The sequence below is a fragment of the Salvelinus sp. IW2-2015 genome, linkage group LG20 (assembly GCF_002910315.2).
Source record: "Salvelinus sp. IW2-2015 linkage group LG20, ASM291031v2, whole genome shotgun sequence".
Classification (NCBI taxonomy): Eukaryota; Metazoa; Chordata; class Actinopteri; order Salmoniformes; family Salmonidae; genus Salvelinus; species Salvelinus sp. IW2-2015.
Genome location: NC_036860.1, coordinates 75,604,950 through 75,617,444, shown reverse-complemented (window position 1 = coordinate 75,617,444; position 12,495 = coordinate 75,604,950). Strand labels below are relative to the sequence as shown.

Below are 12,495 nucleotides of genomic sequence, written 5' to 3'. Positions count from 1 at the left end.
TCCTCTCTACAATAGCCTACCTCGGCTCCCCCTTCCCTCTTTCCTTTTGTAATCCCTCAGATCCCTTTAGTCCCCCAATTCCTCTGGGAACCATCAACCACAGCAATAGACGCAAGCAAAGACTAGCTATGACTAGCTTGTACTTGCTTATAGTCTACTACAGAACTGTAAATATGTCTCTGTTTCCAATGCAACCTCTACCTTCGTTACCCTCCCTTTTTACCCCAATCTCTCTTTTTTGCATTGTGTTTTTTACTTGTTGTTGATAAGGCGTGCTACTGTGAACACACRGGAAACGAAAGGGATGAGACCAGGGAGGAGGGTGTGTGATGCTTTGTCATAGATCATTATGGTGAAGGCATTCCCTGTTATCCCTGTGGTGCCACACTGCCCCCTTCTTAGTGTACGGTACGCCACCAAACAAAATATAAATACATCGATGTGTTACGCACACAAACACATTTATATGACGGAATGTGTGATTGTATGTCCTGATAGATCCATTAAAGTTTTTATTTTCAATACTCATGTTGTCCTTTGCTCTTCTGTCATCTCTGAGAAAATATGAGAAAATACAACCCCTTCCATGATGGGGTGTAAAATGAAAATCTGAGTATGTTATACTTTTCACGAACAACTGACATTCTTTTAATGAACATTCATAAGCATACAATTCAACCATATTTTTTCTACATTGTTCCACCATAGCAGACTGTAGTTTGAAACTTTAACAAATGTACAGTAACAATCAAATGTTTGGACACACCTACTCGTTCAAGGATTTTATTTTATTTTTACTATGTTCTACATTGTAGAAAAATAGTGAAGACATCAATACGATGAAATAACACATATGGAATCATGTAGTAACTAAAAAAGTGTTAAACAAATCTAAATCTATTTTATCTCAAAGTAACCTCCCTTTGCCTTGATGACAGCTTTGCACACTCTTGGCATTCTCTCAACTAACTTCATGAGGTAGTCACCTGGAATGCATTTCAATTAACTGGTGTGCCTAATTTGTGGAATTTCTTTCTTTCTTAATGCGTTTGAGCCAATCAGTTTTGTTGTGACAAGGTAGGGTGGTATACAGAAGATAGCCCTATTTGGTAAAAGACCAAGTCCATATTATGGCAAGAACAGCTCAAATAAGCAAAGAGAAATGACAGTCCATCATTACTTTAAGACATGAAGGTCAGTCAATACGGAAAATGTCAAGAACTTGAAAGTTTCTTCAAGTGCAGTCGCAAAAAACATCAAGCGCTATGGTGAAACTGGCTCTCATGAGGACGGCCACAGGAAAGGAAGACCCAGAGTTACCTCTGCTGCAGAGGATAAATTCATTAGAGTTAACTGCACCTCAGATTGCAGCCCAATGTCACGGCCGTCGTAGGGAGGAGACCAAGGCGCAGCGTGGTAAGCGTACATTCTTATTTATTTAAAGAACGAACACTGAACAAAATGAACAAAATAACAAAACGTACCGTGAAGCTAATATGGATAGTGCAGACAGGCAACTAAACATAGATCAGAACCCACAAACACAAAAGGGAAAATGGCTACCTAAATATGATCCCCAATCAGCGACAACGATAAACAGCTGCCTCTGATTGGGAACCATATCAGGCCACCATAAACCTACACATCACCTAGACCTACATACCCTAGACTTACAAAAAAACCTAGACAATACAAAACTAGCATACCCACTCTAGTCACACCCTGACCTAACCAAAATATAAAGAAAACATAGATAACTAAGGTCAGGGAGTGACACCCAAATAAATGCTTCACAGAGTTCAAGTAACAGACACATCTCAACTAGAGGTCAACCGACTATGAATTTTCAACGCCGATACCGATACCGATTATTGGAGGACCAAAAAAAAGCCGATACCGATTAATCGGACGATCTTTAAAAATGTATTTGTAATAATGACAATTACAACAATACTGAATGAATACTTATTTTAACTTAATATGATACATCAATAAAAATCTATTTAGCCTCAAATAAATAATGAAACATGTTCAATTTGGTTTAAATAATGCAAAAACAAAGTGTTGGAGAAGAAAGTAAAAGTGCAATATGTGCCATGTAAAAAAGCTAACATTTAAGTTCCTTGCTCAGAACATGAGAACATATGAAAGCTGGTGGTTCCTTTTAACATGAGACTTCAATATTCCAAGGTAAGCGGTTTAGGTTGTAGTTAATATAGTATTTATAGGACTATTTCTCTCTATACCATTTGTATTCCATATACCTTTGACTATTGGATGTTCTTATAGGCACATTGGTATTGCCAGTGTAACAGTATAGCTTCCGTCCCTCTCCTCGCTCCTACCTGGGCTCGAACCAGGAACACATCGACAACAGCCACCCTCGAAGCAGCGTTACCCATGCAGAGCAAGGGGAACAACTACTCCAAGTCTCAGAGCGAGTGACGTTTGAAACGCTATTAGCGCGCACCCCGCTAACTAGCTAGCCATTTCACATCGGTTACACCAGCCTAATCTCGGGAGTTGATAGGCTTGAAGTCATAAACAGCGCAATGCTTGAAGCACAGTGAAGAGCTGCTGGCAAAACGCACGAAAGTGGTGTTTGAATGAATGCTTACGAGCCTGCTGGTGCCTACCACCGCTCAGTCAGACTGCTCTATCAAATCATAGACTTAATTATAACATAACACACAGAAATACGAACCGTAGGTCATTAATATGGTCGAATCCGGAAACTATCATCTCGAAAACAAGACGTTTATTCTATCAGTGAAATACGGAACCGTTCCGTATTTTATCTAACGGGTGGCATCCATAAGTCTAACTATTCCTGTTACATTGCACAACCTTCAATGTTATGTCATAATTACGTAAAAATTCTGGCAAATTAGGCGGCCCAAACTGTTGCATATACACTGACTCTGCGTGCAATGAACGCAAGAGAAGTGACACAATTTCACCAGGTTAATATTGCCTGCTAACCTGGATTTCTTTTAGCTAAATATGCAGGTTTAAAAATATATACTTCTGTGTATTGATTTTAAGAAAGGCATTGATGTTTATGGTTAGGTACATGTTGGAGCAACGACAGTCCTTTTTCCGCGAATGTGCACCGCATCGATTATATGCAACGCAGGACACGCTAGATAAACTAGTAATATCATCAACCATGTGTAGTTAACTAGTGATTATGATTGATTGATTGTTATAAGTAAGTTTAATGCTAGCTAGCAACTTACCTTGGCTTCTTACTGCATTTGTGTAACAGGCAGGCTCCTCGTGGAGTGCAATGAGAGGCAGGTGGTTAGAGCATTGGACTAGTTAAATGTAAGGTTGCAAGATTGAATCGCCGAGCTGACAAGGTAAAAATCTGTCGTTCTGCCCCTGAACAAGGCAGTTAACCCACCGTTCCTAGGCCGTCATTGAAAATAAGAACGTGTTCTTAACTGACTTGCCTAGTTAAATAAAAAATACAACAAAAAAAATCGGCCTAATCGGTGTCCAAAAATACTGATTTCCGATTGTTATGAAAACTTGAAATCAGCCTTAATTAATCGGCCATTCCGATTAATCGGTCAACCTCTAATCTCAACATCAACTGTTCAGAGGAGACTGCATGAATCAGGCCTTCATGGTCAAATTGCTGCAAAGAAACCACTACTAAAGGACACCAATAGCAAGAAGAGACTTGCTTGGGCAAAGAAACACGAGCAATGGATATTAGACCTGTGGAAATCTGTCCTTTGGTCTGATGAGTCCAAATTTGAGATCTTTGGTTCTAACCGCCGTGTCTTTGTAAGACGCAGAGTAGATGAACGGATGATTTCCATGTATGTGGTTCCCACCCTGAAGCATGGAGGAGGAGGTGTGGTGGTGCTTTGCTGGTGACACTGTCTGTGATTTATTTAGAATTCAAGGCACACTTAACCAGCATGGCTACCACAGTATTCTGCAGCGAAACGCCATCCCATCTAGTTTGCGCTTAGTGGGACTATCATTTGTTTTTCAACAGGACAATGACCCCAAACACACCTCCAGGCTATGTAAGGGCTATTTGACCAAGGAGAGGGATAGAGTGCTGCATCAGATGACCTGGCCTCCACAATCACATGACCTCAACCCCAATTGAGATGGCTTTGGATGAGTTGGACCGCAGAGTGAAGGAAAAGCAGCCAACAAGTGCTCAGTATATGTGGGAACTCCTTCAAGACTGTTGGAAAAGCATTTCTCATGAAGCTGGTTAAGAGAATGCCAAGAGTGTGCAAAGCTGTCATCAAGGCAAAGAGTGGTTACTTTGAAGAATCTAAAATTGATTTTGATTTGTTTAACACTTTTTTGTTACTACATGATATGTAGTAACATACTACATATGTGTTATTTCATAGTTTTGATGTCTTCACTATTATTCTACAATGTAGAAAATAGTAAAAAATTAAGAAAAACCCTTGATTGAGTAGGTGTGTCCAAACTTTTGACTGGTACTGTATATATTTCTCACAACCGGTTACTATGTTAGGTTTTTCCCAAACATACTGTACATGTCCTTATCTCAGAAACACATCCAACTGTCACCAGTGTCTCACACAACAATGTCTCATTTCCATGACATACCAACCACAAATATTGAGTAAGAATAATACAGTATGCCACTCTTGGAATATTCCAGACAATATCCTGGGTGTTACAATCCCTTAGCACACGAAAGGATGGCGAAATCAACTCCTTTATTTCACAGTCCCCCAAATATCTTTCTCAAAACGTCTTTGCCATTTGTGTTGCTACATTGTTTTGGTTGATGCCCTGTGGTCATAGGTCAGTCTGTGTCTGTGCTTTAATATTTATTTAGTAACTCTTGATAGTCTGCTGATACTGTATATTCTTCKCCTAGGTCCCTGAAGCTTATGGAAATCYTATACTGTGAACAGACAAACTATCCCGGCCTTTGTGTCTGTCTCTATGAAAGCTTCAGTGTTTATCCCYTCTGCTCCATTTACACACACCTTACAGAACGTCCTTGCCTGTACAGACTTGAACCCAGGAGCTCAGCACGGGCTTGTTCATACAGAGACCCATTGGAAGGCATTCTCCCTCCCTGACATACACCACCTGAGGGGTATCAATGTTGTGAGCTTATGTCTAAGTGGTTACTGTTAGTCTCAGGGACAGTTAGATGAGTCAGTTGTGTTATTCAGCCTCCTCCTTCCTCCTCCTTGGTCATCACTAGTTACTACAGCCACAAAGTAATAAACCATGTCCATTTCTACAAAAATGAGATTTTAAACCTAACCTTAATCATAACCACACTTATGTCTAAACCTAACCTTAAATTAAAACCAAAAAGCACATTTTTGTTTGAATGAATAACCCATTTTGAGTTTGTGGTTGTAGTAACTAGTGGAAACCCTCCCCCTAACCTCTAACCTCTCTCTGTAACATAGCAACCAGCAGTGTGATTATTTATGATGACCTGGCATTCAGATCTGTGCCTATGGATATAATTTCCAATCATGGTGTCAACTCTCATAGCAGATGTTCAACTTTAGCATTTCCTTGATACTGTATATATATATATATATATATATATATTAGTGTGTGTGTGTGTGTGTTGTGTGTGTGTGTGTGTGTGTTGGTGTGGTGGGTGGTGTTGTGTGTGTCAGTGCATGTTCCATAGCCTCCAGGGATTCGAGCCCCACCTATACTTTGCTGTTTTGTGAGACAGACTAAGAAAAAGACAGTGAGAGGAGGGGAAGTCAGGGGTGGGTCAGTCCAAACTTCTCTCCTATCGCTTCACCACTAGATGTAAATGTGGGTGAGGTGAAAAAAAACCTGATCTTTCGTTTCCAAAATAATTTCCTCCTCTCTCATTCCTCTCTTCCTGCTTTCCCTCCCTCCCTCCCTCCCTCTTTCACTGCCTGTAAAAGATATGGGAACATCCTTGAGTTAGGAGGCACGTTCATACATAGATGACTGTCTACTGATCTGCATCAGCTGAGAGTTTATTGCAAATCTCAAGTGGAACTACAAGTAGGAGAGAAATAACCACCAACCACAGAGGTGGATGCACTGCAGCCTCCGGATAAAGGGTAAATCAACCAATGTTACTCGTCTTTGTTAGTTCGAAAGTTGTAGCTTGAATGGAGGTATATCCTACCAATTTTTTTGCCACCTGTTTTGCCACAGGAAGAGTTTGTTGTTTTAAAGTAAAAATGTTGCTCACAAGATTAAAAGTAAGCAGTTGAAGCAGCGATGCCTTCATGTCTCCTGTTGTTGGATGACAATTAATCATTATTGTTTAGACTGTTGTTACTGTCAACCAATTCAACAACCCAATCAATGGAAAAACATTCAAAACCACAGTTTTATTCAATATTTGTTTATGTTATGTAACAAATTACCAGTCACATAAACATGTTCCTGAAATAATCAATAAAGATAGACTTGATAGAGATGTTTTAGTGACTTTTAGAGGTTTTATCTCCTGCCCTCTGTGCAAAACAGAGTTATCCTTAAAGGTTAAATAAAGTGGCCAGGGCCATATTTACCCAGGGATAAGCATATTCAATGTCATATTTGAATCTCTGACACTGAAACAAGGGCTCTGTTATGAACTAGAGGAAGTGACAATCAACTATCAGGAGAGTATATCTCTGGCTTCTTTATCTCACTCCCTCTCACTTCCAATCTCAGTGTGTCAACCCCCCATTTCATTTGTATTTTACTGTCACGCTCACTCCCTATTGCCCTCTTTCCTGGTTTCACACGACTTTATGAGTTAATGTAGTCTATATTTGTCCTCTGTGGGAGAGCAGGGATGGGCAACAGGACGTCCCAATTTATTTATTATAAAATCAGTTGGGGTTTCAACTTACTGCTGCGAGTTAAAATAGTGGAATATACAAGGTGCAATTTGGAAATGTGGTTGTGCATCAGCAGTTATTCTCTTGTCATGTAAAGCACTGATAGTCACTCAATTAGCCCATGTCAGCTAACATTTTTTAGATCCCTAAGTTAGTTTTGCGGCCAGCTATCTAAACTGTCCCGTATAAAAAACAGTATAATGCTATGATATGATTATGTTAGTCAGTCACTCAGATATAATATTAAAAACTGCAAACATTTCTCTCCACCCTATGGAAAAATGTGTAGAATTTCAGGAAATGATCTGTAAAACAATGTGGGTACGCAGACCCGCGAGCAACTGCGACCCCTCATGATGAGTTCAGATCTTCTGTGGCCCTGACTCCCTCCAAGTTGTACATCCCTGATGTAGAGTATCTAGAACCTGTTCCTAATGAAATCACTCCTAATTCCTCTATTCTTACCGTGTACACAAAGTTATTTCCCTGTCCTGGCATGTCTGTGGTCTGGCTGCTCCCTTCCCTCTGGCTGCTCTCTCTCTCTCTCGCATCTTTATTCAAAAGCACCTTAATTGATTTGATTGTCCTAAATACCGCTATGCTCTATAAATAAAGATATTCAGAGTTAAAAATACATGCTCTCATGTATGCTACTTTTTCCAGGTAGCAAAGGCCCATCTGAGCAGGGAGTATACCATCAAAACAGAAAACCAGAGAGGAAGGACAACAACATGCAGACAAAACAAAACAAAAGGATGGTCTTTTCATTCCAGATACACAAATCTATTTTTCTCATGCTACTACTCAATGTCCCACTTCCCAGCACATGTCAGACCACACTGAATGCCAGCACCCTCAACCAAAYCATCCCTCCCASTGCTGCCACTAGCTCTAATGCTATCCCMRATACCACCACTAACAATCCCACTGTAAAATCCACTATCAACCRAGGYACCAMTTCCTTCCTCCAGCGCAACTCTTCCTCAAACTCYACTTCCCAGGATGCAATMCTGGGRTGTGGGGCGGATCTSGACCCCGTGTACTCCTACCTGTGTGACCGTCAGGCGGCGTGGGGTATCGTGGTGGAGAGCCTGGCCTCACTGGGTTTTGTGGTCAGTTCAGGRCTGMTGGYGGGGCTGCTGTTCTGGACCCTGTGGATGTGTGTGTCGTCCCGCCAGCGCAGGGGCATCGGGGGGAGCGTAGCCTCCATGGCTCTGTTCCTGCTCAGCACGGCGGGGGTCTTTGCCCTGACCTTTGCCTTCGTCATCCGCCTCACCACCCAGACATGCCCCACGCGCCTCTTCCTGTTTGGGGTGCTGTTCTCCCTGGCTTTCTCCTGCCTGCTGGCTCGCTGCCTGGCCCTGCTGGGCTTCTCTGTGGCCCGGGGCTGGGGGGAGGCTGGGGTGGCCCTGGCCCTCTTCACCCTCCAGGTGGTAATCGCTACAGAGTGGCTGATCATCGTGCTGCTGCGGGACGGCCAGCCCTGCCAGTACTCCCAGGGGGAGTTTGTCATGTTGCTCATCTACGTCCTGGTTCTGCTGGCCACCGGCCTGGTCCTCTCCCTATGCTGCCTCTGCCGCTCCTGTCTCACCTACAGCTACAGCGGGGGCAGCCACCGACAGAGCCAGGTCCAGGCCACACTGCTCTGCCTCACCCTGCTGGTGTCTGCTGCCATCTGGGTGGTGTGGATCGCCCTGCTGACCCGGGGTAACATGGAGATGGGCCGGCGGCCGCAGTGGGACGACCCGGTGCTGAGTATAGCCCTAGTGGCCAACGGCTGGGTCCTGCTGCTGGGCCATGGACTAGCCCAAGTGGTTCTCCTCTGCAGGTGGGAGGCCAGCTCCAAGGAGGGCCCCCTAGAATTTGGCGGATGGACCAGTCCCAACGCCAACCTGCCAGGGCTGGGGAGCCCGAAAGAAGGGAGGGAGAACAGAAGCTTTGAGAACGACGGTGAGGAACGGAGAAGTGAGAAACAGTAGCACTGGAAAGGAGTAAAGCAGGGAAATATACTGTACTGCATGTCTACGTTTAGTTAATCAGCAACATAACATTAGAAACACAGAAAATTGACTGGTGGTACAGTACTCATAAGTTAGCATGGAAGCTACATTATATATGGACTAGCTCCAATGGATAAAATATGACATATGAGGTTAACTACACAATCTGTCACTTTAAGACTCACTGTATGGAATCTGCAAATAATTGAGTCATTGTATCGCGTTCTCTTCCCCAGGCAGAAAACAAGACCCCGTTTTCCAATCACCATATGAGTCTGGATTCTCAATGACAGTGAGTAGGCCTCAAAATGGCTCTGGGCTTACTGGGTGATTAATAGGAATGAGAATCAGCATGTTGTAATAAAGAATAACTAACAAAAATATATGCTTAATCCAGTATAAGATAATGTATAGAATTGTATTTTACAAGAGACAAAATTCACAAATTCTACAGCACAAGTGTAGAGTCATGTCTTAAGTGTAAAACTAACAGACTCAATAATCGATGCCTTCTGGGAATGCTATTAAGTCCAGAAGTTGTGGGCGGAGCTAGAAAGTTGGCTGTCAGAAGTATTACAATATAAATGTACTTTTAATCAGTCTTTCTGCATATTTCAAGACATGGCACATGGGGGTGTAGTGAGATACCCGGTGGTTTGGATGATTCTCTAACAAAAACTGAAAACCATACGCACATCCAGGTACTTTACATGGACGCCTGATGAAAACTTAAGTGTTGAAATAAATATCACCTGGGAGCATGAGCAGCAGTGTGCGGCGTTGTCCATTCTGTTTTCCATGGACAATTCTCTTCTCATCACTCATCTTGAAAAAACGTATACTAAAAACGTGAAAATCAATCAATTCGCCATTATTAACACAATGGAAAAATCAAATGATTTATTATTTCAATATAGAAAGAGCGTGGGCTACGGAGAGAAAGAAAATGGTGCAGTTTCAGGCCATGTGGAGGAAAGTAATGGGGGTTGTGTGCTAGTGGATCTGGGCCGGTGTGATGTAGTTGATGTTTGTATGATGTTGTCATTTGAATGTTTATGTCTTGTACTGTTCATAAAAGATAAATAACATCTTACAAAATAATATGACCCTTGCCATTACAAGCAATGTATATGTAATGCTGAACAACTAATTGCCATTATTTACTGCACTAATGTTTTAATGATTCACTATGTTTGTGTTTCAGGAAATAGATCCTGACAAAGATTACTCCATCCCTCGTCCTCAGACCACCAACATCAGCGAGCCCTATGATGTATACTATGGACACAGCCTGTCTGATTAAGATCACTTTGCTTCTCATGTACATACACCCACAGACAAAGACAACCTAACAGCTTAACATATAAAAAAACGTTACACCCGCAATAGCATCTGCTATATATGTGAATGTGACTAATACAATTTGATTTGATTTATACATGCACTCTCACATGACCCAGAAATGTTTTGTAAGTTCAGCTACAAATGTATATGTCTTGAATAGAACCTGCATTGCAACATGATTTCCATAATTACGTGACTAAGGCTCAATTGATTAATTACATTTTTCTTTACTCAGGATCCAGATAGAATGAGCTTACTGAATCTGAGCTAATGTGACAAGAGTGTTTTTGCAACATGCTGCTTGAAAACACCAGAGACAGTGTCTAATAGTCTCAGGCAGGAGGAGGCGTGAATCTGTCTGTATCAGGGTGCCAAACTGCAGGGATGGGCAGGGGCAGTGCCAGGCATGCGTGAAACTGCAGGGATGGGCAGGGGCAGCGCCAGGCATGTATGAAGGAGACAGGACCTGGCAGCGATAAAATAGACCCTTGTCATCATGTCTTAACATCTTACGTAAAGGTGGATGCCATTTCTTTTTACATCCCACTTTATAAATACATGTTTAAATCAATGTTATGCTATGCATATTGTGCCGTTTGAAAAAGTGTTATTAAAATGGAATGTTAAAAGGTACATTTGTTAGTCATATCTAACAGCAGAGGGCTGATTCATTCTCACACAAAAAGAAGCATAAGCTAGACTGAGTGGTAGTACTGTTTTAACCACTAGGTGACACTGTACAAGATGTGAATTATTGTTGGTGGGATTCAATTTACCTCAATGTTCATACCATTATTGAGCCACCAAATGTAAACAAATGCATTCCATCATGTAATTTCCCCATGCAAATAGCAGTTTACTGATATGAATGATAGATCTGTAGCGCTCTAGGAATGACATGAGAGCAATATAACTTTCTACTCTGCCTGCCTATAGCCATCAGGGTCATCTCATAGTGGGCGAGTCAGTCGGGTCAATACCTCCATAATTCAGTGGATCCATGTGCTTTATTGTTTCACTGATCAAACTACCCTCAATGTAATCATTTCAATTAGTCCTACTTCAATAATCTGGACGTGCATGTCATCAAATTGGCAATTAGCCTCTTGTGCATTAGAGCAATTAACAGGGATATGAGATTTCCTCCAAGCTCAACCCAGACATTCACATTCATTAACTTTAGACACAATGAGAGATTGGTTAGAGAAAATTGGCTACTTTAGAGTTCAAGTTGGCATAGTTGCCACCAGCTCTACTACTAGTGAACAATAGGTATGACCTGTGGCCAAACCATACCCTATGATTACATAAAAATAATCAATGGCAACAAAATCTACCAAACATTTTACCCAAATAAGGAGTTGAGAAAAGAAGAGTATAAAAACCAAACCGTTTATTATGTACATTCAATAACAATGACAGGAAATGGAAGGCAAACATGAAGATGGCTGAAATGAAGAGAAATACACAAGTCACTTGAAGAAAATAAAAACAATATCACTTGGATCAATGAGCTTAGCAATGCACATGTGAAAACAAAAAAGTCACATTCAATTCCAACTCATATGAAATCCCTGTCCAACAACTCCCACTAGGTTGACTTCAGCACAGTGCAGGGGTAAGTCAGACACACAGCTGGGTCTAAGGTGATCTCAGCAGCCGTGAGAGGGCACATGGGAGTCTCCACTGCTGGGTAACAAGTGGAAGGTTATGGAGGAATGGTCAGTTGCTGTGCCATAGAGCAGTCTTGTGCTACAATGCAAGGCATTGGAAACAACATGAGTTCAGTCTGTGCTGAACTGCTGTGTGCATGGTGGGACAACATCATTGGTTTACTTAACATACTTCAAAATAAAAACTGCAGGGGTTCAACATTCCAAATTAAAATTGAAATAAGAGATATAACTGGTAATTCAAATGATACCATGACCACAGAAGAACATAGATAACCCAGGCATACATTTAAAACAAGCAGTATTTTACATATCATTATTCCCCCCAACTAGAAACAAACTCAAGGGGACTATGTTGAAGCCCCTCTCTATCCTGTCTTCATATTTCACATAACCTCCTTTCCATAGAAATTGTTTTGATTCATGCAACAAATGAAATGACTTTTGACCCCGTCCTTCTCACAGAAACATGCATACTGATACTTTTAATACTTTTTAAGAGAAGTTCAAAATTCTTATTCTCATGATATCATGGCATAAATACTCAACAGAATAACTAATGCAGCTGTATGCATCCCTCCGGGCCTGATAAAACAGCTAGTAACATGGTAATCATCATGT

General features: G+C 41.5%; 1 protein-coding gene across 1 annotated transcript; it reads left to right on the top strand.

Annotated features, from left to right (window-relative positions):
- The first annotated feature begins 5,780 nt into the window (after nucleotides 1-5,780).
- LOC111981416 (G-protein coupled receptor family C group 5 member D) lies at nucleotides 5,781-10,834 on the top strand. The gene is made up of 4 exons (XM_024012664.3): nucleotides 5,781-6,083; nucleotides 7,521-8,807; nucleotides 9,094-9,149; nucleotides 10,062-10,834. The coding sequence occupies exons 1-4, from the start codon at nucleotides 6,059-6,061 to the stop codon at nucleotides 10,158-10,160; spliced, it is 1,467 nt and encodes a 488-aa protein (XP_023868432.1). The 5' UTR covers nucleotides 5,781-6,058; the 3' UTR covers nucleotides 10,161-10,834.
- Nucleotides 10,835-12,495: the final 1,661 nt, after the last annotated feature.